Genomic DNA, 27,682 nt, shown 5'->3' with positions numbered 1-27,682 from the left:
TACGTGGTCTTTGCATGTTTTTTGGCACTTAGATTTCTGAAGCTCCTCACTGATATGGGTCCCTTTTATCCCAGGCCCCATCTCGCCTCCCCTTACCTGCTAGTCCTCCTTTCTCTGTAAGTGCCTCTCTCATCTCTTCAGGGTTAGCTTTCTCCCCCCAGGACACGAACACATTGTTTCCAGATTTTCTCACTGTTCCCAGGGTAGAACTCTTGCCCTTTTTACTTGTGTTTCCTTCTCAAATACTTCCTTGCAATTTCTTGAATTATGTTTTAAATGGTGAGTTGCTCATTCTGGTCGGATTTGTTTTCAAATACTTCAAATATCTGTGACAACAGGTTACGTTTTCACTTTCCCCTTTTCTGCTTTTTTACTTGATAAAACTTTGCTATTGTCTTTGGAGCTACAAGCGGCTCCCCTTCAGCAATGCTTGGTAGGGGTACAGGCCTCATTGTATTGACTCTGGTCCTTGTTTATGTAACTTAGTTTTGAGCATAAGTACCCTCACTGATAGATCACTGAGCAGTGTTTCCACAGAGGATGTCTTCTCCTTTTGCACAGCTGCTTTAGTCAGTGGCTCTGCTCTCTGGGCTTTTCTTTATTATTATTAAACTCATGAAGCAGAGCCGTTACATTTAGCGCAAGTGCCCTCTGTTGTAGCTGAAGACATTCCCCTGTTCTGGATTCTTTGGAGGTCGCCTACCTCCCTTGTTCCAGAATCAACCTCGGGACAGAACACATTTTCTTGGTTGCTTCCTGATGGAGACTGGATTTAAGGGGTAGAATCAGAGGAGCTGTGGTTTGTGCAGGCTGAGAATCCAGAAGCGGGTTCTCTTTCTCCATCCACGTGAAGCTGGGTCAGGCAGGAGGAGGCTGTAAGCGGCCTGCCTCTCCCCTCCCAACCTCTGGAGCTGACGCTGGGCTGGATCACGGTGGGCTGTGGGCGGGGAAGTACAGCTCTGGCTTTCCCTGAACCTTCCTCGTCCTGCTGAAAGATTGGGTTTGGGGCCTGCTGATTAGGGACTGTGGTTTTGCTGGCGATTTTTCTTTTCCAGGAAAGACCTCCAAGCTAAGGAGCAAGTGTGAACACTAGCCTTGCTTGGATATGGTACTTTTCAGTGAAAATCACAGCATTTCATCTTATTATTTGCACCCTTTGCTCCCTGAGTCCCGAGCAGCCCCTGCCTAAATTTCAGGCGTTCCCCAGGACAGCCGAGCCCCTGGGCACCCAGTGTGGGAATCTGAGACACAGCCTGTGGGCTGCTTAGAAGACAGGGAAAAGGTGTCCTGGGGCTTTGTAGCTTCAGAACTCTCTGCAGGGCTGCAGGGGTTTAAATTGAAAATCCAGTCCCTTACAGGCCAATATGCATTTCAAGCAGAAAGGGGATTTCAGAGATCATCAAATCTAATGTCTGTTTCATAGATGTGGAAATAGAAACCCAGAGGTCATATGTTGGATGACCCCCAGAGCAGGACTTGAAACCTAGGTCTCCTGACTCCCAACCTAGTGTTTTTCTCGTGGAGGCATTCATATAGCATGTTTGTATTTTGGTTTTTTAAATTATTATTTTTTATTGAAGCATAGTTGCTGTACAGTATTATATAAGTTATAGGTGTACACTATAGTTAACAGTTTTTAAAGGTTATACTCCACTTATAGTTACTTTAAAATATTGGCCTGTTTTCCTGTGGTGTACCATATATCCTTGTGGCTTATTTTATATCTGATAGTTTGTACCTCTTAGTCCCCTACCCCTGTATTGCCCTGACTAGATCAAGAGATCTCAGATGGTAGAGACAGCTGAGTCTTAAGATAAAGCTGAGGTCTTTTTGAGATATCATAGTGGAGGACAGGCAAATTCAATTTCTGGAAGGTGAATTGAGCCGATGTCCTGAGGCATAAAGGCAAAAGGCACAAAAAGTATAAGTGACGGGTGGTTGTTGATATTAGACAACAACTGGCTATCAGGAAACTGTAGGCCCTGCCTGAAGGCTGTAGAGAACAAACCATGGGTTGAACTGATAAACAAGCTGTGAGAAATGTCACATAGCTGGCTGAATGAGAGATGCCTACTTAATGTGTCCAGCATGGACTGCTGGATAGCCAGTGACGGGTGAGATCCTCAGAGGAGGACAACCTAAGACAGGCACAGCCGGCTGGACCGGAGATGACCTACTCAATGTGTCCAGCATGGACGGCTGGATAGCCAATGACGGGTAAGATCCTCAGAGGAGGACAACCTAAGACAGGCACAGCCGGCTGGACCGGAGATGGCCTACCCAATGTGTCCAGCATGGACGGCTGGATAGCCAGTGACGGGTAAGATCCTCAGAGGAGGACAACCTAAGACAGGCACAGCCGGCTGGACCGGAGATGGCCTACCCAATGTGTCCAGCATGGACGGCTGGATAGCCAGTGACGGGTAAGATCCTCAGAGGAGGACAACCTAAGACAGGCACAGCCGGCTGGACCGGAGATGGCCTACCCAATGTGTCCAGCATGGACGGCTGGATAGCCAGTGACGGGTAAGATCCTCAGAGGAGGACAACCTAAGACAGGCACAGCCGGCTGGGCAAGAGATGGCCTACCCAATGTGTCCAGCATGGACGGCTGGATAGCCAGTGACGGGTAAGATCCTCAGAGGAGGACAACCTAAGACAGGCACAGCCGGCTGGACCGGAGATGGCCTACCCAATGTGTCCAGCATGGAAGGCTGGATAGCCAGTGACGGGTAAGATCCTCAGAGGAGGACAACCTAAGACAGGCACAGCCGGCTGGGCAAGAGATGGCCTACCCAATGTGTCCAGCATGGACGGCTGGATAGCCAGTGACGGGTAAGATCCTCAGAGGAGGACAACCTAAGACAGGCACAGCCGGCTGGGCAGGAGATGGCCTACTCAATGTGTCCAGCATGGACGGCTGGATAGCCAGTGACGGGTAAGATCCTCAGAGGAGGACAACCTAAGACAGGCACAGCCGGCTGGACCGGAGATGGCCTACCCAATGTGTCCAGCATGGAAGGCTGGATAGCCAGTGACGGGTAAGATCCTCAGAGGAGGACAACCTAAGACAGGCACAGCCGGCTGGGCAAGAGATGGCCTACCCAATGTGTCCAGCATGGACGGCTGGATAGCCAGTGACGGGTAAGATCCTCAGAGGAGGACAACCTAAGACAGGCACAGCCGGCTGGACCGGAGATGGCCTACCCAATGTGTCCAGCATGGAAGGCTGGATAGCCAATGACGGGTAAGATCCTCAGAGGAGGACAACCTAAGACAGGCACAGCCGGCTGGGCAAGAGATGGCCTACTCAATGTGTCCAGCATGGACGGCTGGATAGCCAGTGACGGGTAAGATCCTCAGAGGAGGACAACCTAAGACAGGCACAGCCGGCTGGACCGGAGATGGCCTACCCAATGTGTCCAGCATGGACGGCTGGATAGCCAGTGACGGGTAAGATCCTCAGAGGAGGACAACCTAAGACAGGCACAGCCGGCTGGGCAGGAGATGGCCTACTCAATGTGTCCAGCATGGACGGCTGGATAGCCAGTGACGGGTAAGATCCTCAGAGGAGGACAACCTAAGACAGGCACAGCCGGCTGGACCGGAGATGGCCTACCCAATGTGTCCAGCATGGACGGCTGGATAGCCAGTGACGGGTAAGATCCTCAGAGGAGGACAACCTAAGACAGGCACAGCCGGCTGGGCAAGAGATGGCCTACCCAATGTGTCCAGCATGGACGGCTGGATAGCCAGTGACGGGTAAGATCCTCAGAGGAGGACAACCTAAGACAGGCACAGCCGGCTGGACCGGAGATGGCCTACCCAATGTGTCCAGCATGGAAGGCTGGATAGCCAATGACGGGTAAGATCCTCAGAGGAGGACAACCTAAGACAGGCACAGCTGGCTGGGCAAGAGATGGCCTACTCAATGTGTCCAGCATGGACGGCTGGATAGCCAGTGACGGGTAAGATCCTCAGAGGAGGACAACCTAAGACAGGCACAGCCGGCTGGACCGGAGATGGCCTACCCAATGTGTCCAGCATGGACGGCTGGATAGCCAGTGACGGGTAAGATCCTCAGAGGAGGACAACCTAAGACAGGCACAGCCGGCTGGGCAGGAGATGGCCTACTCAATGTGTCCAGCATGGACGGCTGGATAGCCAGTGACGGGTAAGATCCTCAGAGGAGGACAACCTAAGACAGGCACAGCCGGCTGGGCAGGAGATGGCCTACTCAATGTGTCCAGCATGGACAGCTGGATAGCCAGTGACGGGTAAGATCCTCAGAGGAGGACAACCTAAGACAGGCACAGCCGGCTGGACCGGAGATGGCCTACCCAATGTGTCCAGCATGGACGGCTGGATAGCCAGTGACGGGTAAGATCCTCAGAGGAGGACAACCTAAGACAGGCACAGCCGGCTGGACCGGAGATGGCCTACCCAATGTGTCCAGCATGGACGGCTGGATAGCCAATGACGGGTAAGATCCTCAGAGGAGGACAACCTAAGACAGGCACAGCTGGCTGGAGAAAAGATGGCCTACTCAGTGTGTGCAGTGTGGACTTGGAATTGGAGAGAGAAGGCATCACTCGGTCCTTGAGGCTGTATGAAGTGGCCTTATAAGCTAAGTGAATGAATGACAAAGGAGAGAGAGAGAGGAAGAGAAAAGAAGGAAGGAGGGATGGAAGTGAGGGGAAGGAGGAAGATGTGCTTAACTCATGAGTCTGAAGTCTGAGGTGGCTTGAGTGTTCAAAGCGGGCCACATTAACTTGGGCATTTAGGACAACAAGACAGAAATCACACCACAGGGCAGAGGCTGGCTTGGTGGGCAGTGACGGGCAGCCATACCTTTCTGTGTTGGTATTAAATGCTCCCTTACGATTGGCTTCTCTGTTGGAGGGGGGAGACCCAGCGAACAAGTGCTATTCCTCCTTTGCTGCTCCCTCCCCGCGGGACCAGTCCTGCACTGTTTTGCTTTTTCTTCTTTCTTTTTTCCTTTTCTCCTACCAGGTTTTTGGCATCTTTGTCTTTCGAAGAGGGCGATGTTCTGTCGGAGTTCGACAGGTGCTCTGATTGGCTCAACGGGTCCATAGATGTGAGTTTTGGTGTATCTGTGGGAGAGGGTGAGCTACAAGCGTCCTTCTGCTCCACCATCTTGCTTCTCAGGTGGCTGACTCCTGTGCCTCCTGTTAGTCAGTTACTGGTGGGGGTCACCCTCTTGGCCCCAGGACAGGTTGTAACCTCCCAGGCTTTTCGCGGGGTCTCCTGTCACTGGAGGGCAGTTCTCCAGGGAGGGGTGTCACCAAGAACACTTAGCAGCCAAACTAAGAGCAGCTGTAGCAGCGTCTGCTGGAGGAGAGAAGGAGCACCCCCACCACTTCCTCCCAGCCCTGTGTCACGAAGGCTGAGAAGGAGAATGGCCACAGGAACAAGGATCTGGGGTCATATTGGAGAACGGGATTTGGCAGAAGGGAGGAAATGTGCAGATGGTCAGGCTTTTCTGATGCAGCCCTGCAAGTTGCAGAGTCTGGGGAGGAGGAGGACTGGTGCAGGACCTGGCAGGTGTGTGCAAGTGAGCGTCCACCTGTTGAGGGGTCTGGGAAGTCTTAGACCCTTCCCCATAATATTCTTTTCAGGAAGTGCCTTGTTTTCATGTAGAAACTCAACTGATTTTTGAGTGTTGATTTTGTACTCTATAACTTTGCTTACTTTATTAGCTCTGATACTAAGTTATTTTGTGGATTCTTCAGCATTTTCTACCCATGGGAATCACGTCATCTGTGAACAGAGTTTTACTTTTTCCTTCCCAGTTTGAATGCCTCCTTTTTCTTCTTACCTACTACTAGTAAATATTGAATAGCAGCAGTGAAAGCAGACATCCTTGTTTTGTTCCTGATTAAGGAAAAAACTTTCAGCCTTTTATCATGGAATTTGATGTTCGCTGTGAGCTTTTCCTAAATGTCCTTTATCATGTTGAGTAAGTTTCCTTATTTTGCTAGTTTGCTGACTGTCTTTATGAAAGGTGATCTAGTGGCTTTTCCCCTTTATTCTGTTGATACGGTGTGTTATATTGATTGATTTTTCTAATGATTCATTCCTGGGATAAATCTCACAGGGTCCTAGTGTGTAACCCTTTAAATATATTTTTGGACTCAGTTTGTTGGTATTTTGTTGAGGATTTTTGCATCTATATTAGTAAGGGATATTGGCTCGTAGTTTCTTTACCTCTGATTTTTTAGTCTGGTATTGGTATTAGGGTAAAATGGGCCTTATAGAAAGAGTTAGAAAGCATTTCTTCCTCTTCTATTTTTTGGTAGAGTCTGAAGAAAAATCGATGTTAATTCCTTTTAAAATGTTTGGTAGAATTCACCAGGGAAGCCAGCCAATCGGGCTTTTGTTTGTTGAGATGCTTTTGATAGCTGACTCAATTTATTTACTTAGTATGGGTTTTATTAGGTTTTCTATTTTTCAATCAGTTTTCATAATATATGTATTTCCCAGAATGTATCCATTTAATCTGAATTATCTGTTTGGTGTAGAGTCAGTTGTTCATAGTAACCTCTTGTCATCCTTTTTATTTCTGTGGCATCGGTAGAACTGTCTCCATGTTCATGTCCTTTTTTTTTTTTCTGATCAGATAGAGCTAATTAAGACCTTTGTGTTTACTCAGTATTTGCTTATCATCACACAGCCCATGTTCATTTCTGATTTTATTTATTTCCATCTTTTTTCCCCCTTGGTCAGTCTAGCTAAAGATTTGTCAGTTTGCTGATCTTTTCTGAGATTCAACTAGTGTTTCACTGATACCATTTTTCCATTCTGTATTTCATTTTCCACCACACTAATCTTTATTATTTCCTTCCTTCTGCCTAGGTTTTAGGTCACACTCTCTCTGGTTCCTTAAGGTGTAAGAGTCAGCTGCTGATTTGAGACCTTCCACCTTTTTCAGATTAGGGAGTAATTGGTATAAATTCGTTCTGAGAACTATTTTTTTCTGTATTCCATAGGTTTTGGTATATTTTGCTTTTACTGTCGTTTGTCTTTGTTCTCTAATTTTCCTGTGATTTTTTTTCTTTGACTCATTGTTTATGTGCGATTTAGTTTCCAAATATTTGTCAGTTTTCCAGTTTTCCTTCTGTAAATGATTTCTAGCTTCATTCCATTGTGGTCTGAAAAGATGTTGTGTGACTTCTACATTTTTAAATACATTGAAACTTGTTTTGTGCCCTAACTTATGGTCTCTTCTGGAGAAAGTCTGATCTGCTTATAAGAAGAATGTCTATTTTGCTGATGTTGGGTGTAGCCGCCTGAGTATGTCTGTGAGGTCTAGTTGCTTTATGGTGTTAATTCACTCATTTCCCTACTGATTTTCTGTCTAGATGTTTTATGTATTATTGAAAGGGGTACTGAAGTCTTCAACTATTATTTTAGAACTGTCACATTCTCCCTTTAGTTCTGCCTCATGTCTGTGGGGGCTCTGCTATTTGGGGTCTAGATGTTTATTACATCTTCTAGATAAGTGTGAAATTTTCCAAAACCCTTTTATCAATACATAATGTCTTATTTGTTTCATGGTAACGGTTTGACATACAGTCCATTTTATCTGATACTAGTTCAGCCCCCCCAGCTCTCTTCTGTTTACCATTTGCATAGAATGGCTTGTTCTGGCCTTTCACTTTCCACCGTTTTTTGTCTGGCTCTAAAGTGATGATCTTATAGACAGTAAATATTGGAGCATGTATTTTTATACCCCATTCTCCTAGGCTTTTTCTTTTGATTGGAGAGTTCAGATTTAAAGTAATTACTGAGAAGGAAGGACCTACTTTTGCCATTTTGGTGTTTGTTTAATATGTCTTATACTTTTTCGTGTTTCTCAGGGATACTAACTGATAATTTCATCTGTCAGTGGGTATACTTTTTCTTTGCATTTTATGCTTCATAAATTTTTGTTGAGCACTATACACTTTGAATACAATAATATGATAATTCTGGAATTTTCTCCATCTCAGGGTTTATGTTTTTAAGAGTCTACTCTGGTACTTTTTGTTTAGTGACTTCTCTGAAATATTTTAATGAAATGTCTGTATATTCTTCCTCATGTGTGGCTTATGAAGTAGTTGTTGTTTAGACTGGGTTGAGCTAGTGTTTGAACAGGGATTTCTTTGACAACAAAGAGAAACAAGAAGTAGAGAGAGAAGGGGGAGGGAGGAGGGGAGTGAGGAGGAAGAAGAGGATGGAGGAGGAGGAATAGGCTCCTCTCACCCTTATAGAACAACTCTGGGTCAGGGTCAGGGATCAGTAGTAAGGATCAGGGCCAGGGTCAGGTTAAGGGTCAGAGCCAGGGGATGAGGCCAGACCCAAGAGTCAGGGCAAGGGCCAGGGTCAGTAGTCAGGCCAGGGTCAGGAGTCAGGACAGGGGCCAAGGTAAAGGGTCAGGACAAGGGCCAGGGTCAGGGGTCAGGACAAGGGCCGGGGTCAGGGAAAGGGTCAGCGTCAGGGTGAAGGCCGGGATGGCTAGGTATACGGCCAGAGGCAGGGCCAGGGCCAGGGTGATGGTGAGGATCAGAGACAGGGCCAGGGTGATTGTAAGGGTACGGTCAGGGTCAGGGACAGGGTCAGGGTCGGAGTCGGGGTTTAGGGTCAGGGTCAGGGTTTAGGGTCAGGAACAGGGTCAGGGGTTAGGGTTAGGGGGTTAGGGTTAGAGGGTTAGGGGTTAGGGTTAGGGGTTAGGGTTAGGGGTTAAGGTTAGGGTTAGGGGTTAGGGTTAGAGGGTTAGGGTTAGGGTTGGTTAGGGCTAGGGCTAGGGTTAGGGTTTAGGGTTAGGGTCATCTACTTAATGTTTTACTTTGTTAATTTTAATATCGAGGATTTTTTCTTGTTCTTATATCGTTCCTTTTTGCAGCATTTGTTTAACTTGTGCTTATAATATTTTAGAAAAAGTTGAAAGATATTCCTTTTATGCCTTTTTTTAAAAAATAAAGATTTCTCTTTATTTTCTTGGTCACATGTCCTTTTAGGATCCTTTTCTCCATTTGTTTATCTTGATTCTTTGCTCTCTCATGTTTGTTTTTCTCACTGATCTTTCATATTTGTGCGAAGCGCCAGATTAATTGTGTAAGTTCTGTCATTCCAAGGGTTTTCTCTGCTGGTCCTCTGCTCTGGTTCCCTGTCAGGCCGCCTGCACTGTCTGCAGAGTCCTGCTGGAAGCAGAGGTTCCAGCACAAGCCCCGAAGCCCCTCAGGGCTCCTCTCCACCAGTCCTCGCACTAGTCATCAGACACCCCTTTCAGACACCTGTTTGCCTCTGGGACCCCCGTGAGTTCCTTTCCCTCCAGAGTTTTTCTGTGGTCTGGCTGAGATCACTCACCTGGTTTATTACAGTTTGTGTTATTTTTGGGTCACTTTTGGGATTTTTTTCTGGTACATATTTATTAAACATTTAAAGTCACAAAAGCCACGACCTCAGGGCTAATGTTCGCTGGCAGCTGATGGGTGTGCACCTTAGTTCTCAGTTTAAGCCGGTCTCTTACTTCTTAGGAAGTTAACCCACCGGTTGTTAGAACCTGATTGTGTAATTACTGTGACTTCGTGGAGTTACTACTTTGTCTCCTGACGCAAAGGGAAGGGTCAAGGCGGCACCAGCTTCTTGATGGTGTTTCTTCCGGCCCATGTCCTGTGCCAGCCCTTCCCCTTCCTCTGAGCATCTGTGCACTCTGCGCTCACACACACACACACACACACTCTGTGCGTACACACACACCGCGCTCACGCACGCACTGCACTGACGCACACATACTGTGCTCATGCACACACACACAGCACTCACACACACGCACACACTGTGCTCACACGCACACACACACTGTACTCACATGCACACACACACACTGCGCTCACACATGCACACACACTCTGTGTTCACACACACACGCACGGTCTGTGCTCACACGCCGGCAGTGCAATGCAGCAGGGCCAAGGCCTCCCCGCCCTGGGTGCTCACGGCCGTCCCTGGGACACGGAGCATGCCTCGTGTCTCCTTGGCAGCACACCTGCTGGTAGGACCAGGCAGTGCTGTGAGTGCTTTATGTATTACACAGTGTTGTACACCTGTTTTACCTGGGTGAAAGAGCACACTTCAGCTTACCTTGCTTACATGGGAATGGCCAGGCCCAGCATCTGCCCCATGGACTGGGGGCGAGGCCTGGTGTCAGCAGACCATGCAGGGTGGACAGGAGTGGACATGGGGGCAGCCCTGGAGAGGCGGGGGCCCGCGTCTCCCCCGCAGCCTCATTGCAGTGAGAACAAAGGACAGTAGCCATGTTTAGGGAGCGCTTCCTCAGTCACTGAATTCGATTCAAAGAATTCTGGGATCAGGCATAATTATAAAAGATTAAGACAGCAAGAGGGAACTGTCTTGACCCCAAAGCAGTGTGTGAAGCAGCCTTTCCCCCTTCGGGACTTTTTAGCAAATGTTAGGGTGGTCTGTCACCTCTGGGGGTGGACAGCATCCTGTGCCCCTGTGGTCCTGGGAGTCGCGGTGATGCGGGGACCCCGCCCCGGGGCTGTGGCAGGTCAGGAGATGCTAGTCTAGCCGGGTGTGGGTGGCAGTGGCCCGGACAGGAGGGTGGAAGCAGGGCATGAGTTAGAGGAGGACATGCAGGGACCTGGTGAAGAGCCGTGTCTGATCTGAGAGTGGACCCACCCCTGGCTGGCTGTCCGGGCACCAAGACCTGCACTGAGGTGCTTGGAGACGGATCCTGCTTGGCCTCAAGTCTAGGGAGCAGGGACAGCCGTTTTCACCCAACTGATGGAGAACGAAACAGCCTTGCCCTCTGACCTGCGGACTGGTTCAGTGACTGGCAGCTGCGGGCAGGCAGAGGGAGAGGTCTGCTCTCCCGGGTGGTGCAGGGCGCTGGAGGCAGGAGTGGAGGCCCCTGCGGGGCGGGTAGCTGCCCGGTGCTGCCTGATGGGACACCCGTGAGCACAGCACTGCCGGGGCAGCTGGTGGAAGTCACAGCTGGGGTGTGTGGGGAGGTCCGGGCGGCTGAGCTGTTCGGGTGGGGAAACTGGGGAAACCACTTTTCTCCAAAAGGGAAACAGGGCCAGCAGGGCCGCCTAGAGACCCAAACATGACCCTGGGGGTGAGGCCATTGCTGGACGGCCTGTGCCTGGCTCAGGAGAGACATGGTGCAGGGAGGTGGACCCTGCATAGTCATGTGGGCCCCGAGGCAGGGCACTGGGGTCTACGGCGCTGCTTCCCTGGGCCCACCTGGGGCCGCGCCTGTGGTCTGACACCCCTGCCCCCTGGGGGCCCTCCCCTGGTTCCCGCAGTCTCAGGATGAGCTGTGGGCCCTGCGTGGATGGGAAGGGATGGAAGCAGTGTGACCCCTTTATCCCCGCGGAGGTAGACAGACTGCCTGTTGCCTGGGTTCTCACTGGGCGCCCAGCAGGGCTTTGCTGTAGAAGCTCCTGGACAGCAGCCGAGTCTTGGGCTGCGTATGAGCGCTCCCTGTGTCTGTCCATCCCGCGCACAGGATGACACGCACGTGGGTTGCCAGCTGAGGTCCCCGCGGTAGACTGGCTGCTCCTGTGGTCGGAGGGTTTACTGTTCAGGCAGTGCCCTTCACGGAGGACACGCGGCCTCCGGCTGTGGAGTAGGTTTTAACTGCACTTGTTGCTCCGCGAGGCAGACGGGGAGCACGGGCGAGGGCGGCTCCTGTCTGAAGCCGTGTCCCCGCGCGCACTCTGGCGCTGCTGAACTCGTGTGACAGTGAGCTGTGGTGGGCACGAGGTGCTTGTCATTTTACAGCTTAAAAAGTGTGAAGAGAAAAGGGAAAGAAAGAAAAGTGAAGGACTGAGACCTGAAGTTGAGCTTTGGTTGGTGGGAACGTAGGAGGCGGGTGGAGAACCCTGGGATCTCTGCTGGAGATCTGTTGCCTTCAAGATTTTTACTTTTTGACACAAGTGCTATGATTACAGCCACTTGGAGAGACATTCCGATGGGTTCCCGACGCCCTCGGTCTGCTGTCCGGCCCTGGAGCTGGGTGACCGCGCTGCCGGCACATGCTCTTCCTCGGGTTTGGACCTTTTGTTCGGAAAAGGTCACGTGTTAACCTCTCTAAGGAGCCTTAACTTGAGAGAATGGATTTTAAAGTTCAGCAGCTGTGAGCTGCAGCCGTGCTGGGCGCTGATCCTCTTAACTGTATCTTCCTGTGACCCGTTTTGTTAAATCGACCAGCTTTCCGGACGAAGAATACATTTCCTAGTGAGCGTGACGGTAGAGGGTGACGCGATTTGTGGCCACTCTTTGGCCAGGTTCTTCCACCGGCTTGCTTTTTGTTCCTTTCTGCCTAGTGTATTTGTGAGCGGCTGTGATTTTCTTCTGCTTCCCTAATCTTCACATCACCAGGAAGACTTCTGTGTTTTGTCTTCATTTGGGACACATTGGCTTTAAAGTCGGAGCACTCCAGGTCGCCCTGCAGCTGTGCCCTTAGGGCCGTGTTTCTCCAAGGGAAGGGGAGCAGTCCACCGGAAATGCCCTTAGTCCCGTCTTACTGTTTTCACCAGGCCGTGTCTTGCATGCGGCTGGGGACCCGTGTCATGGGCTGGTGTCCTCTCAGCACCTGGGGGGCCACCTGCCATGAGTCCCTGGGGGGCCTGAGCCTGGGAGCGTGTGAATGTCACATTATGAAGTAGCTTGTGATCACTTGTGGGTGGTTTTAAGATCTGTGTTGGTGGTAGTTTTAATTCCTGTAGAGAGACTTGTGTTTTCTGGCATATGAAGGGCTGATTGCCACTGACTGGAAGTGACAAAGCTCCCTGGAGCAACAAAATTCGATCTTTTAAACTTTAATGATTCTGACTTTATGCTTTTTGTTTCAGAGAAGAACCAAAGACGATACTTGGAAAGCAGATGACCTCAGAAAATACCTTTGGGTAACATACTTTAAAGATTTGGGAAGAAAGACATGGACCTTGGATGGTTACCTGGGGCAGTTTTACCTGGTTCTCAGGGCTGCACGACTTTGCTCACGTGTGACGTGACTCGTTTGGGGCAGTTTTCACACAGAGATAAAGCCACGTGGTTAATTGCCCTGGAATGGCCCTGGGATAGGGTCCCTTCGCCCCCCGCCCAGTGCCCCACCAGCTCAGTCGGGTTTCTGTCGAGGTTCAGGGCTCGTGTGTGAGACAGTGTGTCACTGTGCATGTGTGTACACGGGGGGCATCCAGGTTGTGATCCAGGCCTCCTGAGGGCTTACAGCAAGGGTCCACGCTGGTGCAGTGGGCCCTGGGTGGTTAGTGTCACACTTACTGCCCAGCCCACACCCTCTCTCTTCTTTCTGCTCCATGTGGTACTTTAGGGTCGATTTGCCAACACACGTGGGTGTCCCTTAGGTGGGTGCTGTCACCAGTCGTGGGGCCGCCAAGTCTGACCCCTTCTTGGGTTCGAGAGTGTTGGTCTAGGCCCGTCCTGCTGGGATGGAAAGCCCTCAGCCTGCACTTTAAGGCCCCTCAGTGAGTCTGACTCTGTTTCTGAAACTTGCCATCTCTTGTTCAGGCGGCACAGTCAGCTGGTCCCAAGGAGGATAAGAAACACAGAGAGAAGCAGCCGCAGAAGGATCTGGAAACGGACCTCCCTGAATGCCGGGAGCACAGACGCAGGGACCCAGAGCGGGACGCCAGGTGCAGAGACAGGGCGGCTGAGAGGGAGAAGCCACACAGGCTTCAGGACCAGGACCAGGACCGGCATCGGGACAGGAGGAAGGACACCAGGAGCCGGGACAGAGAGAAGCCCAAGGAGGGACACTGAGAGCAGGCCACTGCTGAGAAGGCTCCCAGCCGGGGGAAGGAGAGCGAGAAGGGGGGCCACAGGGCACGGCGGGACGGGCTGAGGCAGGCAGCTGGCTGCCACAACCTGCTGGGCCGGGACGCGCAGGGGCAGCCACCTGACAGGCCAGAGCGCAGGACACAGGCAGGTGTGTGCAGGGCGGCCTCCTCCCCGCTGCTTTCCGAGTTTTGTAAATGCTGGGTGGTGGGTTTGCAGTGAGAGGCCTGGGCTGCACCCTGTGCACCTGCCCCTGCCCCCTTCTTATGTTTTACAGTTCATCTCGGCGAGTGAGGGGGTAACTGTTGTCTCATTGTTTGCTGGGGTTTTACTGTGAAATATAGTTTAGACTTAAGTCTCCGTAAATCTTAGTCCACATAGTAAATAGACAAAAATAATGCTCTTTGATAGAAAGAAATCCTGAAAAGGAACAGACTTATTTTAAGCAATGTTTAAATATCACTTGTCCAGATTCCTAGGAATTCTAGTGTAGAGGTAAATGTGCTTTTTTTCTCCCAAGTATGTATTTCATTATCTTTTATTACACAAATGGTGTGTTCTTCCTATAAGAAATTCAAACCAACCAACATAAACAAAAAAGGGAATGTCAGAAGAGTTCGTAGTAACTTTGGGAGTCCCCAGGCTAGGAAGCTGGGCTCAGGCTCCGGGAGGGGGTGTGTCTGTGGCCTTGGGCAGGGCCGGGCTGAGGTGGGTCATCACTTTAGTACGTTGCCTCTTTCTGGGGTTATTATGTTGGTGTTCTCGGTAGTTTTTTAAATAATAAGGCTGCAGGCTTGTTAAGCCCCCGGTGCCCGACAGCCCCCAGAACCTGACCCCCCACGGCCTTCCCTTCCTCAGGCCAGAAAACCTGGGGACCACCCTGACCTGCACTTCCTCTCCCAGCCTGGGGAGCCTGGCCCTTCTCCCTTCCTCTCCTGCCCCCACGTTGGGCGCGAGCCCTGGGAGGGCCCCCACCTCCTCTCCTGCCCCCACGTCGGGCGCGAGTGCTGGGAGGGCCCCCACCTCCTCTCCTGCCCCCATGTCGGGCGCAAGCCCTGGGAGGCCCCGCCTGCTGTTCTGGCCTCTTGTACCCAGGCTCCTAGAAAGTGGCCAGTGTTTGGTGGATACTTCTAGACGGAATGAACTTTGTTTCAGTGATCGCTGTATGTTTAATTTTGTCCTCATCTTTTAAAATATTGCGTCTCTTAGGACTAAGCCTAGTAACTTTGAGCAGACTCAAAAGAGAAAATCTAGTTTCTCACTGTTGGACAAGGCTGTAAGTGGTGTCTCCACTGGCTGCCCATGCCAGGGAGAGCTCGCGGGTCTGGGCAGCAGGTGGGCTGGATGGAGCCTCGTGGTGGGGCCTCCTGGTCCACTACGCTGCGCCCTCAGCAGCGGGGCTCTGGGAGCCAGGGGCTGGGCCCAGCTGCTCGAAGGCCGGCACCTTCCGGCAGCTGAGCCCTCGGAGGAGACGTCGGCCCTCCTGGCCAGTTTTCCTGGGAGGACTGGGCTCTGTTCCTGGGCTCCTCTCAGTGGCCCAGGGGCTCCGAGGGCCTGGCATTGGGCTGCTGCCCCTCTCAAGTTTCCAGGGCCTCCTCTGACACCTTCTCCTGGCTGCTGGATACCAGCTGCCATTTATTCCATTTTAAGCCCGATTCCAGAACTTCCCACCCTCGAGACTGGAGAGTGTTAGTCAGGGGTGTGTTTACATACGTGTTACCGTGTAGTTCAGTTGAAGCTGGAGTTGGGAATGTTAAAACTTGTTTTATTTTGTAGTAAGTAAAGCAAGGCCTGAGGAGAGGGAGCCAAAGGGTGAGGAGCCCGAAGGAGGCGACGAGGAGAGAGAGAGACGGTACCGGGAGAGGAAGGTACGTGGGGAGGCAGGCCGCTGCCGACTTGGGCCTGGGCGCCAGGCAGGCGCATCTGTCCGGTGCAAGAGTGAACTGTGGCCGTTTGGGAGAATTTAGGAAAACCAGGCCCCCCCCAGAGAGAACTATGGGTCACATCATGCACGTGTATTCTTGTGTGTGTATGTGGATGGACATGTACGTAGAGACAGTTTTCTTAGGTTGGATTGTTACTGTTTTATAACTGTTCAAACTGAATACATCTTGAGCATTTTCCTAAGCTATCGTGTGTCTATGATATTATTTTATCCATAATATAATACTTAATGATATGGACTTGTCATGGTTTTCTTGACATGTCTGCTTTTTTTGGACACTTCAATTGCTTCTAATTTTTTTTTTATTATGAAGACATCCATGGTGTAAACTTTTTCACTTATTCTGAATTATTTCTTTATGATTAATTTCTGGAAGTGAACTTGCTGGATCAATGTCAGGGTGCACTTGCCCGTTTGCTTTACCTCAGAGCTGTGATTATGTATATCACCGGAGCGTGGCACCCCACGTCATCACTGTCAGTCTTTGCTCATCTGACTCAGAGAAAAGGGCATTTCCTAAAAGGCTCTGCGGCCCTGCGTTGGGCCTGACCTGTGTGTGTGTGTGCGTGGCTGTCCGGCGGGGTGTCGTGCTGGTTTTGGGAGCGCCTTAAGGTCACCTCTGTGCCTGTCACATTTGCTGGGGTTCTGTTTGTTCTGTTCATGTTACTGTGGAATCTGTATTTTTATATGTTTAAATCATGAAATAGTCAAGTCTGTCCTTCCGAATTCCCGTTGCTGATGCAATGAGCTCTCCTCCCCACACTTGCGTCATGTTAGGAGTCGCCCGTGTTTTGTTCTGGGTCCTCATAATTTCTTAAACACTCAGGTCTAATCCCTCAGACTTTGTTCTGTGATGGGTGTGGGCAGCCATGTAATGTTACACTGAGCGTCTCCATCAGGACCTGGTTGTCACGTTTCTCTCTGGGAAGGTTGTCCTGGTGGCTGTGAGCAGAGTGGGTGGGGCTGGAGGCCAGGGGGTGGTCTGCGGTGGGACGGAGGGCGTGGGGCCCCAGGAATGGAGGTGGGGAGGCCCTGCATGAAGGAAAAGGCCAGTCCAGTTGGGGTTATGTTGAGACCTGGAGATGGTGCTCCCGGCCCGGCATCCCAGCCAGCGCTGGTCCACGCTCACCCACCTTGTGATGACGTCATAGTTGTCACTGGGCTCCAAGGCAGTTGAGGGATGCAGAGATGACGTAGCGATGGTGCTGGTTTTAAGGATCTCCCTGTGGGGAGGGGGCAGACGTGCAAACTGCCCAGGAGACCGAGGGACCTGGGGATGCACTGTTGGGAGGGGAGCCCACAGAAGCCGGCAAGTCCCAGACATGTCCTGTGGGAGAGGGTGTGCGCTGGGAAGACTGGGACGAGGCCCCCGCCGTCCTGGGGCAGTTCAGCAGCACCCTGGGCAGGGAGTGAGGGGCAGCCGCTCCCAGTCCTCATGCTCAGTTTCCATGTCACGCTTCAGTTGCGGTATGGCGACAGCAGGGACAGCCCTCTCAAGTACTGGCTGTACCAAGAGGAGGGCGAGAGACCGCACAGGTGGCAGGAGGAGAGGAAGCGCCGAGAAAAGAGCCACGCCAGGGAGAGGAGAGACAAGAGCGCGAAAGACAGCAGCCACTCACTGTCTGACAGGGGCGGGGAGGAGCGGCGGAGAGACCGACGGCTTACAGAGGGCTTTCCTTCTGAGGACAAGCGGCTCTGGGGCCATGCAGACAGAAAGGACAGGCCGTGGAGGGAGGAGCAGTGGAGGAGGGCGGCCAAGGTATCTGCCCCCGCGCCCTGCCCGCCCTGCTCCCGGGCTCCCAGCCGGTGGCCTCACCCAGCTCTGTGAGGTGCTCATGGCGACAGATCGTCTAACGCCGACACACCTGGGGACCCTGGCCCTTTAGGTGTTCTCCTCTAAGTATGTGGCTTTGTGACATAGCCATCTTCCATGTGTTTGAAAGTTTAACTTGAAGCAGTACAAGGAGCTAGTCAGATTTTCTGAAAATAATGTGACATCGAGAAGTATAAATTTCTCCTGCTCAGGTAATGTCACTGAGGTGACAGTCACTCTCAGTGCACCCTTATTCACCTCCCTTACTTAGGGCGACACCTTAGTAAAGCTGAGAACCATCATTGTGAGACACGCCGCAGCAGAGACACTGCTAGGACTGAGCCCCGCTTGTCTTGCAGGCGTCACTATCGCTGATTTGTTGTGCTGTACTAATGAGTGGTTCTGGAATCTTTCCCGACAGAATGGTGAGCACAGAAGTCGAGGTGCAGGTTCCAAGAAGGACGAGACCGGCAGCCAGTAAGGCCCCGTGCTCTTGGGTGGTGGCTGTGGGTTGTGTGTGTGGCGCAGTCCTCACAGGTGCCGTGGGGTGAATTTTCCTTACTGGGCCTGGTTGGGGTTGGTAAGTGAGTGTACATAATGGGTTTACTTCACTTACTCCAGATACAGCCCTCCCACTGTGTGTCTGCTGTGCTGGGGGCTTGAAAGCTTGTTACAAACGGTTAGTCCTGCTCTGCCTTTTGCACACTTGCTCATGCAGCATTAGGAAGTCAGCTCTCATGGGGCGGAGGGGGGACTGTCCTGAACCGTGAGCCAGGAGCCTCTGCACATGGGCTGTTAGGCACCTTTTCCCAGTGTCTGGTCCACGTCCCTGGACATGGAGCCGCCTGCAGATTCCCGCTCGTGGTGTCCGAGAGTCAGACGACAGACCCAGGGCCTTGGCACCACTACTGCCTGTCTGCCTGCTCGGGTGCCAGGCCGTGGAGCTTTCTTCACCTATAAAACTCAGACGATGCCCCTTGTGGGTTTTGTGAAGTTACAGATTAGAGTTTATAGAGGCTCTCATTTTGTGTATCAGCTCTACATTTTAATTTGTGCATTGCGACAACCATTTCTGGTCATTCTTTTTCATAGATGAGGAAAATTTAGGTTAAATGCCTTGTCCAAATTCTTACAAGTTTGAGCAAAGTTAGTCCTTAAACCTGGGGGTGCCAATTCCTAGATTGTGTGTTGCAGATCTGCCGCGGTGCACAGTGAAGCTTTTGCCTGGCTCTGTATGTTTTCAGCCACGTGCTATATTGAATTGGTATGAGTGTGAGCTCCAAAAACTGAAAATCAGTCTGAAATTTTGAAAGCCTTAATTTTAGGGTCCAATTAAACATATACATGTGACTAATAAATAGAACATATTTCAAGATAAATCTTTCTTTTGGAAATACAAATATTACATTAAACACAAAACAGTATTTGGGATTGATTCTCTAATAAAATTGCAGGAATTTTCTAGAACCCTTATGAGGATCTATTACACAAGCACAAGTTTGTTCAAACACAGTTTCTTCTCTCTGCTGAAGGTATTTCCTATCTTGCGTTACTGCTGAATTAGTAAAAATTGTTTTTAAAAAGACTTCAGTGTTCATAGTTCTAATAAACCAGGCTTTGCAAATTTGCCAACCTAATTGTATCAAATGCTGATAACAGCCTTCACTGAGGTGTAAATGTTTTATTTTTCACGTCATTTAACATTAGTTTTGATTTTGATCATGTTTGCTTTCTAGGCATGCAGAGAATTCAGGGAGGAATAATGGAAGAGATAAAGACTCAAGAAGGAAGGTAAGACACTTTGCACTGATTCTTTCATGCAGTGGGTGTGGTCCTGTGTCTCAGCCTGGAAGCTGGGCCGGAGACGGGCCTTGTTTCAGATGATTTATTTCAGTGGTGATTCCAGGAGGCACATAAGAGACACATTTTAGATTAAAAGACTCACATTGAAGGTGAAAAGATGGACGAGGTGAACTGTCAAGCAGCAACCGTGACAGAGCTTGAGTGACTGTTGTGTGCAGGCCGAGTCGCTCGAGAGGCAGAGAACAGTTCACAAGGATGAACTGAGCAGCTTGCAGGAGATGTGGCAATTGTAAAAGAACACGCACCTCACGGAAGAGCCCCAAAATACAGAAAGTGAAAACCTGACAGTTACAGGGAGAGATAGAAAACCCAACAGTAGGAGGCTTTACCCCCCACTTCCAGTAGTGGACAGACGACAGCATTTCACACTACAGGCTGGACAGCTCAGACGGAAGGGACATCCCTGGGAGACGTAAATTAGTGAAATGGCCTCCGGGGAAGCAGAAAGTCTGAGTGGGCCTGTGGTAAGTAGTCACGTCAGTGCTAAAAATCTTCCCACAAAGCAGCCCAGGCCCTTGACCTCGCGGGCAAATCCATTACACGTTTGTTACTGACGCTGGCCGGCTTCGGGGCTCCACTCCCTACCTCATTATTTCGTGTTCTGGGCCACGTGTGTGTCGTGTGTGTGTGTGTGTGTGCACGCTGGGGTGCGCACATGTAAGTGTGTGCGGGGTGTCTGTGTGTGTGTGCGCGTGTATGCAGGTGTGTGTACGTGAGGATCACATGCAGATCATGCAGCATCACTAGGACACCAGCAGCTCCCCGTCCTCATTTTTACGCTGTCTTCGTAATTCTCGCCGAGTGGTCTTCAGAATGACTACTTCATTTCGCTGAAGTGGTGCACACCAGGGTGTTGGAGTGACTGTCAAAACATTTCTCAGTTTTCCATTCTGTTGTCGACAATGTGACAACCAGATTGGGCTTCTGTGGTTTCCCTTTCTGTGTTATTATCTGGGGGGCAGGACCAGGAGTAACTGTCTTTCGTGTCTTGTGCCCTGTTTTTGTGGATCTTTATTCCACACACACACACAGAAAGCGCAGTAACTTTCCGAGTGGCAGGCGGCATGTGTGCTGCTGGGTGTGTGAGTGTTTTAGTCACCAGTTTGAGGCAGTGGTTGGGTCACTCACTGTCCAGTGCAGCCACTCCTTAGGGAAAAGTCAGCTGTGCAAATGTTTCTTCCCACATGACCTTTTTTCTGTGTGATGGTTTCCAGTCCTGCTTTGATACATGTGTTTGGGGGATTTGGGTCCTTTTTCTCGCCCCACCCCAGTGCAGCACACTGTTTTTCCCAGTTCATTGTGGAAATCCCTCCAGCTCTAATGATACAGGCCTCTTTCCTACTTTTTGTGGGTAAACTTCTGAATGTGGAATTATTGGATGAGAATATATCTTTTTCTGTTTTCCTTGTGTCTCCCATTTTTTTTTGTACAGGTTAACATTGTTCACTAGAATTATAACATGAGCCATATTTGTAATTTTCAATTTTTTGGTAATCACCTTAAAAAAGAAACATAAAATCAATTTTAATAATATATAACCCTACAGTCCTGAAATATTTTTCTTTCAACATGTAACCAATGTGAAAAATTATCAACGAGACATTTATTTTACATTCTCTTTCTCACCAAAGGAGCAAAATATGTTAAGTACTTTTTTCCTTAAGGTATCCAGAAGGGACCTTGAAGACATTTGACAGGTCGTTTTGGCTTGTGCTTGGGGCATGTGTTTCATAGCATCGGCACTGACTTGACCTTGATTTAGTTCTTGAGCGTTTATGAGACCCTCAATATGCCAGAATATGTTCTGGATGTGTGGACGACCCCCTTGTTCATGGGGGTACCGTGCCGTCCCCACACTCAGGCACTGAATAGTTCAGGGCGGTGATGTCCGAGAACTGTGCCTTCTGGTGCCAGTGACCATAGCAGGGCTGGTGCCCGACTTCTTCCGTCTTGCCCGCCCCTCGCTGGCACCAGGGAGGAGGCACCAGGAAGGCTCTCCCGCTTCTCAGAGGAGACAGTGATGCACGAGAGGCTGAGTGACTTGTGGGGCATCGCAGCACTGGGCTGCCTCCCAGCCAGACCCGAGGCCCCACAGAGGGATGGGTGGCCCGGGGTTGCCCGGAGACGCTCCCTGGCACTGACCACCGCGTTCTGTCCTCAGCATGGCCGCGAGGAGGGCGCTTTGGAATGGAAGCTGGCCCGGAGGCGAGGCAGCGAGGAGGCAGTGGTGAGGAGAGGGCGCGTGTCTGGCTGTCACCTGTGTTCCCTGCACTCGGGCACCTGTGACGGGGACTGGGGCGGGAGGTAGGGGTGTTGGCGTCCGTTTGCGAGGCCGTGGTCCTGGTGGGGCTGCAAAGCGGACTGGGAGGAGCTCGGGGCGGGTGGGTGCCCAGCCTGCACCTGGGTGCTCTGCATTTACAGTCACCAAGTTTGGGGAGAACTGGAGAAACTAGAGACATTACAAAAGACCGAATTCAGGCTGTTGTTGGTGAGAGGTGTTCAAGGTTGCAGATACTTTTCAGAGATAAATGCCAAACCAGAGAGTTGGACGGAAGCTGCCCTCCGACCAGAGGGGCCCGCTGGTGAGACTGAGCCATTCTTTCCAAAACTGTGGGTGACGTGGGGGGCTCTCTGCTCAGTGCCTCCACAGGATGGGGGACACTTTCTTGCCATCACCCTCCTGTCCCCCTGGCCGGCACCCTTCCCGCTGTCAGGCCCTGAGTGTTGCTGAGGGGGGCGTTGTTGGGGACGTGAGGAGCTTGTGTGCTGTGAGTTTTGTTTGAAGCTCCTGCAGAGCATTCGTTTCAGTTTCTCTCACCAGTCTCAGGGCTCCCGCTTTTGGTGCAGTGAGCGTGACGTCCCTCTGCTGCGATGTCGGGCTGGGAGGCCTTGTCTCGGGGCAGTTCTTCCTGAACAGCGTTTGCTTGGAGTCACTGCGCCACCCGGCCGTACAGTGCCCTTGGGAATTGTCTCTCGGTCCTGTGGGCGCAGGCCCACGTGGCCACGGTGGCAGCGCCTGGGGGCTTGGGGTAGGACACCCACTGGCCTCACATCTCTCAGCATCTCCTGCCCTCCTCCCTGAGCTCCCCGCCTGTTGGCCTGTCTCCCACCAGGTCCAGGCCGCCTCCCTCCACTATCCCCGACACCTGCCCTGGTTTAATCCTGAAAGGCTGACAGGCCTCTCCTTCCCTGGGGCAGGCCACACCCCCCCCCGCACAGCTGCTCTAACCCCCACATCCATCCCATCTGTAGGCGCCAGAGGCTCCCATTGATGCCACTTTTATTTCTTCTCCAGGATAGAAACCAAGGACACTTTGGTGGGTGGATATGTGGTGGCTCGGCCACCCATCCATCCATCCCCCAGTGCAGCGAGCTGTGTGGTTTTGATCAGATTTCCCCTCACTCGTGTGACTGAGAGGGGACAGGGGACACGGGAAGGTTGGGGCTGGACTGGGGACAGTGGTGGAGCAGCTGTCAGGTGGGGGCGCAGGGCCCTGGGGGAGCCCCGACGTGGGTGCCTGTGGGATGCAGAGGTGCCACGTCCCCACTGGGCGGGAAGAGCAGGTGGACGAGCAGGAGCAGCTGTGGGGAATGGGAGTTTTCTCCACCGGTGCTCGTTTCTGCTGCCTCTTCCCTGGAAACCTGGAACGTGCTCTGCTGGTTTTCCTGGGACCCTCTTCCTTCCGGCCAGGGAGGCCACCCACCCTCCGGAGCCCCACGGAACGCATGTCCTCCGATTTCAGGAGAGACCCTGAGGCCCACAGGGCGGGGTCGGGGCCAGAGCAGGCGTCCCTGCGTGCAGGAACACACGTGTCTGTGTCTTCACAGGGAAGACGCAGATGTGGTTGTGGGGAGGCGCTGCTGTGCATCTGTGGTTGCCTCTTTTCTTTAGTCGTCAGAATTCCAGAGGCTTCTCAGAGTGTGACTGTTGACGCTTTCTCTTCGTGGTCATACTCATCATGAGGGTATTTCTGTAAGAATTTGTGGTTAGGTTATATTAGTTTTATAAACACATTTTAAAATAAGCAACGTCAAATGAATCTCAGAAAACATATGTTTTCCCAACCCATTTGCAAGATTCAAATTTATGATTGGATGTCTTAGTTATATGTTTCATTTCTTCCTCCAGGAGATTGGAAAGGAAGACGCTGACTCAGAAAACGCAGGAGCTGGTGAACATACAGCCGGTTTTGAAGATTATTTTGAAGTAGGTGTAAATAAAAATTAAAATTATTCTATTATTAGCATTAAAAGTATTCTCATCTTAAAGATAATTTGTTCTAAAGCTAGAAACTTAACAGTTTTTCTCTTTTTATTGCTCTTAACACTCCGTATCTGACTTAGGTCTGTTACCTACGCGTCTACCAATGCTGACCAATGTGATGTGATTAAATGACTTAAGTTTACCCTGTTGTTGGTGCTCCCCAATCAAACTTGTGTGTGCGTGCACGCCGGGACATGTGTGTACGTGTGTGTACGTGTGTGTGTACATGTGTTATACGTGTGTGTGTGTGCATGCCTGGACGTGTGTGTACGTGTGTATAGGTGTGTGTGTACATGTGTGTACACCTGTGTGCGTGTATATCTGCGTGGAGCACGAAGTACACGTGTCTACATGCACATACACGCACATTCCCCACACTGAAGCGTTTGCACATGGTTGTCCACTCAGGTCTTGGTGGATGCAGGTCTGTAGGCTCCGGTTCCTTTTTAGAGAAACACGTGCAGCCATTTACACGATTGGTCACTCAGTGACCCTGGACTTTACAGACTGAGCCTCGCTGCGGCCCTCTTCTGCTTCAGGGGACAAGTTGTGTATTTTCTTCCGTGTAGGGTTTGTCCTAGTAGCTCCAGGCTCTGTGACTGTTTGCAGGACTATGAGAATGACTTTGAGGTCTGTGACGGGGATGAGGACAGCGGGCTGGATGCACTTGAATCAGCAGAGATGGCAGAAGAGCTTCCCCCGGCCAGAAGGAGGGAGATTGAAGAAATTCGGAAAGCCATCCATGCGGAGAACGAACGGGTGGGCGAGCTGTCTTGGAAGCTGTTGGAGAGCCCAGGCCGGGTGGAGCGTGGAAGGGGCGCAGGGCCAGGTACGTGAGCCGGGCCAGTTCCCCCGCTCCCCACTACAGGTGCCTGAGCACTGCTCAGTGCCCATGGGGCCACCGGCTGCAGACACCGCCCATTTCCCGGGGTCAGTCAGCCAGGCTGCTGTGCAGGCTGCTTTTTTTCTAACAGAGGAGATGAGTGTCACCAATGAGGGGCAGCAGGTCCCAGGACCAACGCAGTGCTCAGGGGTCAGGGCACCTCCAGGGGAGTCTCCTTTCCCAGGGCTTTTCCTTAGGAAGTGTACTTTGCTCAGAAGTTCTTGGCATCTGGATACGATAAAGTCACTTGTATAAGGGCAGGAATAAATATTTTAAAACCACTTAAAGGGAAAACTATGATATTCTAATAAAAAATCAGCATTAAAATAACCCCCAAAATTCAAATAGGACAATATTAAAAACATTGGATAGTGTACTGCTTTAAATGGTTTCATAAAATAATTGTTAACGAGTAAATTAATACGATGTGATGATCCAGGTGAGGCCAGGCAGAGCGACTGTTGCCTCGTCTTGTGCGTCTGCTCTGGAGGGAGCAGGACTGAGCCGGGGTGCTGGTGTGCAGGGTCCTCTTGAACCTTGGAGCCGGGTGGCGGCCCACAGGCTCTGGTGTGCTGCCTGTCGCTGCTGTGCGGCCTGGCGGTACCTTGGCCTCTCTGTGCCTGGCTCCTCGCCCGTAGAACAAGGGCATGGCATCTTCAGGGCTGCTGTGGACTTAACTAAACAAGCTGCCACATGCGAAGCGCTTGGGGGCGCCAGGCCTGTGGTGACACAGAGACCTTAGTCGTTGGTGGCGTCCGGTCGCCATCTTTCAGCGGCCGAAAGGTGTTGGCTCTCCTTGTCCTCCGCAGTCAGCCCCATGTCGGGGGTGGCTGTGGCTGCAGCAGTGGCCTGTTTGTTTGTAAATGACATGCTTCATCTTTGTCCAGGGCGACAGGAAACTGTTTGATAAGTAACTTTCCAGAGCAGTAAGTTACTCCGTGGTGTGAAAGTGTTCACATACCGCCAAAAGGAATTGCATGCTTGGCTGGCGAGTGTTTCCCAAGGGCAGACACCTGCTCCGCAGGGTCTTTGTTCTCGTCTTGACCCTGTGGCCTCAGTCAGGGGCCAGTTTCCTCACTTCTGAAGCTGGAGCAGCAGTCAGCATCATCTCCGGTCCTGCGCGGTGCTTGGCAGATGCTAGGGTTCTTCTCATAAACATGACCTGCTTCCACCCTTGTCTCAGTCCTGCTGGTGGGTGTTCTGACCGTGGGAGGGTGGAGGCTCACAGACTGGCCACCTGCTCACTGCAGAAGGCCAGCACCGGGCAGAGCTGGGGCTGTGGGATGGCTTCCGTCCCGCAGGCCTCGGGGATTTGGTAAAACTGTAAGCCAGCAGGGTGGTTCATGCTCTTTGGATGAGTTCAAACACAAATGCAGAAGGACTAAGAAGTTGGATTAAGATACAGTTGAAATAAATACATAATAGACATGTAGGTACATCTGTATGGAAACCTCAGAAACCCTTGGGGAAGAGGCGATGTGAGGAGGTCCATGCATGGCAGAGTGGTGGGCGGAGCTGCTGACCCTCACAGGAGCCTTTAGGCTGCTCCATGACTGGTCACCAGCCCAGCTACCTCTGCCCGCACCTGCCCGTTTGTCTCGGGGCAGCGAGTGGCCAGACCCCAGGAGCTCACGTCTGCCATTTTCAGCTCTGCCTTACACATCTCAGTCCCTTACAGAGCGTGCAGTTTTGGAGGAGGATGGGAGTGGAGGACTGCATCTTCTGTTGTGTTCTTAAATATTTCTGAAACTAGTATGATTGGTGCATACGTAGGAAATTGTGCTTCGTTGCTGAGAGTTTTAGATGAAATGAGCAGAAGCGGTTCTCCAGATGCCCGGGGAAGGTGTTTCCCTTTGTCGTCACCAGTTACGTGTAAAGACTTATTGAGCATAAGTGTTATGCGTGCTTCTCATTCCTTTACTCTTGACTTCCTTTGCTTGAAAGAAATATTTCAGTTTCACAAAAATAGCTTTTTTTCCTAAACAGGTGCAAACAATTCCCCTTCCCAAATCCCTGTTTGTGGAATTCTCGTGGATTTTGCAACAGCCTCACACCGTCAGAAGAGCCAGACTCAGGCACTTAAGCAAAAGTAGGTGGACTGGGAAATTTGCAGAAGGTGTGATTAGTTTTAAAATGCTTCTCTTCAACGTACCTTTGAAAGTTAGCTGATGGGCAGGCAGGGTCTTTAATTTGTGCTGCGTCTCCCTGTGCCCGGTGTGGTGTTATTGCTGTGGGTGTGCAGTGTTGCACAAAGACATGTGGCCCTAACGTTGTATCAGTTTCAGGGGCCCTGGGAGCCCCACCTGTCACGGCTGCAGCAGAGTTGCAGTCAGGTGGTCACAGGGCTGGCGGCCGGGCCTGACCCCCTGCAGGTGCCACTGCCTCTCGAGGCGTGGTTGGCATTGCTCAGGGTTTGAACAGCCCTGTGAGCCCTGCTGCTTCTCGGACGTGCAGCTGGAGAATTCTCAGGCGAGAGTCCCAGGTGGGCCATGCGGCCCAAGTGCCCCGGACACCATGCCCGTATTGATGTCCTTAGGTCCTTGTGTAGACGACCACAGGCTCGAGTCAGCCTCTGGGGTTGAGGGAGCTGAGTGTGAACCACGAGAGCTGTTCCTCCACGTGTCAGAGTCCAAGCTTGCCTTACTGTGAACTCAGAAATTTGTAGCATTCATAGATTCATGGAAGTGAAGTTCTCAGTCGGTGATCGAGGACTGAGTGTTGGGTCTAGTGCAGATTCGATGGAGGAGTGGAGCTGTAGGTTCACAGAGGCCAAAGCAAAACCAGAGCATGACTGCTGGGGAGAAGGCGTCCACACTGACTGGAACTTGGGGGTTTCTCCTCGCCGTGCCCCCCAGGTCTCCAGCCCACTAACCATCTGCAGCAGCAAAGCTCTCAGTGTTGGTATCAAGTGAAGACAGGTGGGGTGACAGGGAGCACATGTGTCTTGGGTGCACGCCTGTGAGCAGGACAGAGTTCAGTCCTCTGGAGGGATGGGCGGGCCTAGGGCTCTGAGACAGAGCAGACAAAATGCCGTCAGCGTGGTCCAGCCACATGGCATCACCCGTCCATTTGCGGTGTCTTATCTTT

The 27,682-nt window shown here is 51.4% G+C and overlaps 1 protein-coding gene, 1 long non-coding RNA gene and 1 other non-coding gene across 3 annotated transcripts in view; 1 reads left to right on the top strand and 2 right to left on the bottom strand.

Annotated features, from left to right (window-relative positions):
* Positions 1-1,902: 1,902 nt before the first annotated feature.
* On the bottom strand, positions 1,903-4,282 carry LOC140688952 (uncharacterized). Its single transcript, XR_012063770.1, has 4 exons — positions 4,096-4,282; positions 3,581-3,889; positions 2,757-3,477; positions 1,903-2,653 (listed from the first exon to the last, which is right to left on the bottom strand). It is a non-coding gene; the product is annotated as an uncharacterized lncRNA (long non-coding RNA).
* The window catches only part of LOC140688951 (cytoplasmic dynein 2 intermediate chain 1-like), a 43,595-nt gene continuing 19,920 nt past the window's right edge, over positions 4,008-27,682 (top strand). The window contains 11 exon segments of the mRNA XM_072948909.1: positions 4,008-5,098; positions 12,885-12,938; positions 13,561-13,978; positions 15,604-15,695; positions 17,235-17,531; positions 18,007-18,062; positions 19,322-19,376; positions 21,610-21,675; positions 23,578-23,655; positions 24,322-24,541; positions 26,582-26,684. Of these exon segments, the coding sequence (XP_072805010.1) occupies positions 4,871-5,098; positions 12,885-12,938; positions 13,561-13,978; positions 15,604-15,695; positions 17,235-17,531; positions 18,007-18,062; positions 19,322-19,376; positions 21,610-21,675; positions 23,578-23,655; positions 24,322-24,541; positions 26,582-26,684 (1,667 nt within the window). The 5' untranslated portion in view covers positions 4,008-4,870.
* Positions 6,635-6,695, bottom strand: LOC116277959 (small nucleolar RNA SNORD44). The gene has a single exon (XR_004187377.1). It is a non-coding gene; the product is annotated as a small nucleolar RNA SNORD44 (small nucleolar RNA).

The sequence above is a fragment of the Vicugna pacos genome, chromosome 24 (assembly GCF_048564905.1).
Source record: "Vicugna pacos chromosome 24, VicPac4, whole genome shotgun sequence".
NCBI classification, from domain to species: Eukaryota; Metazoa; Chordata; class Mammalia; order Artiodactyla; family Camelidae; genus Vicugna; species Vicugna pacos.
Note: the sequence above shows the minus strand (reverse complement) of the source record. Positions and strands in the feature narration are given on the sequence as shown.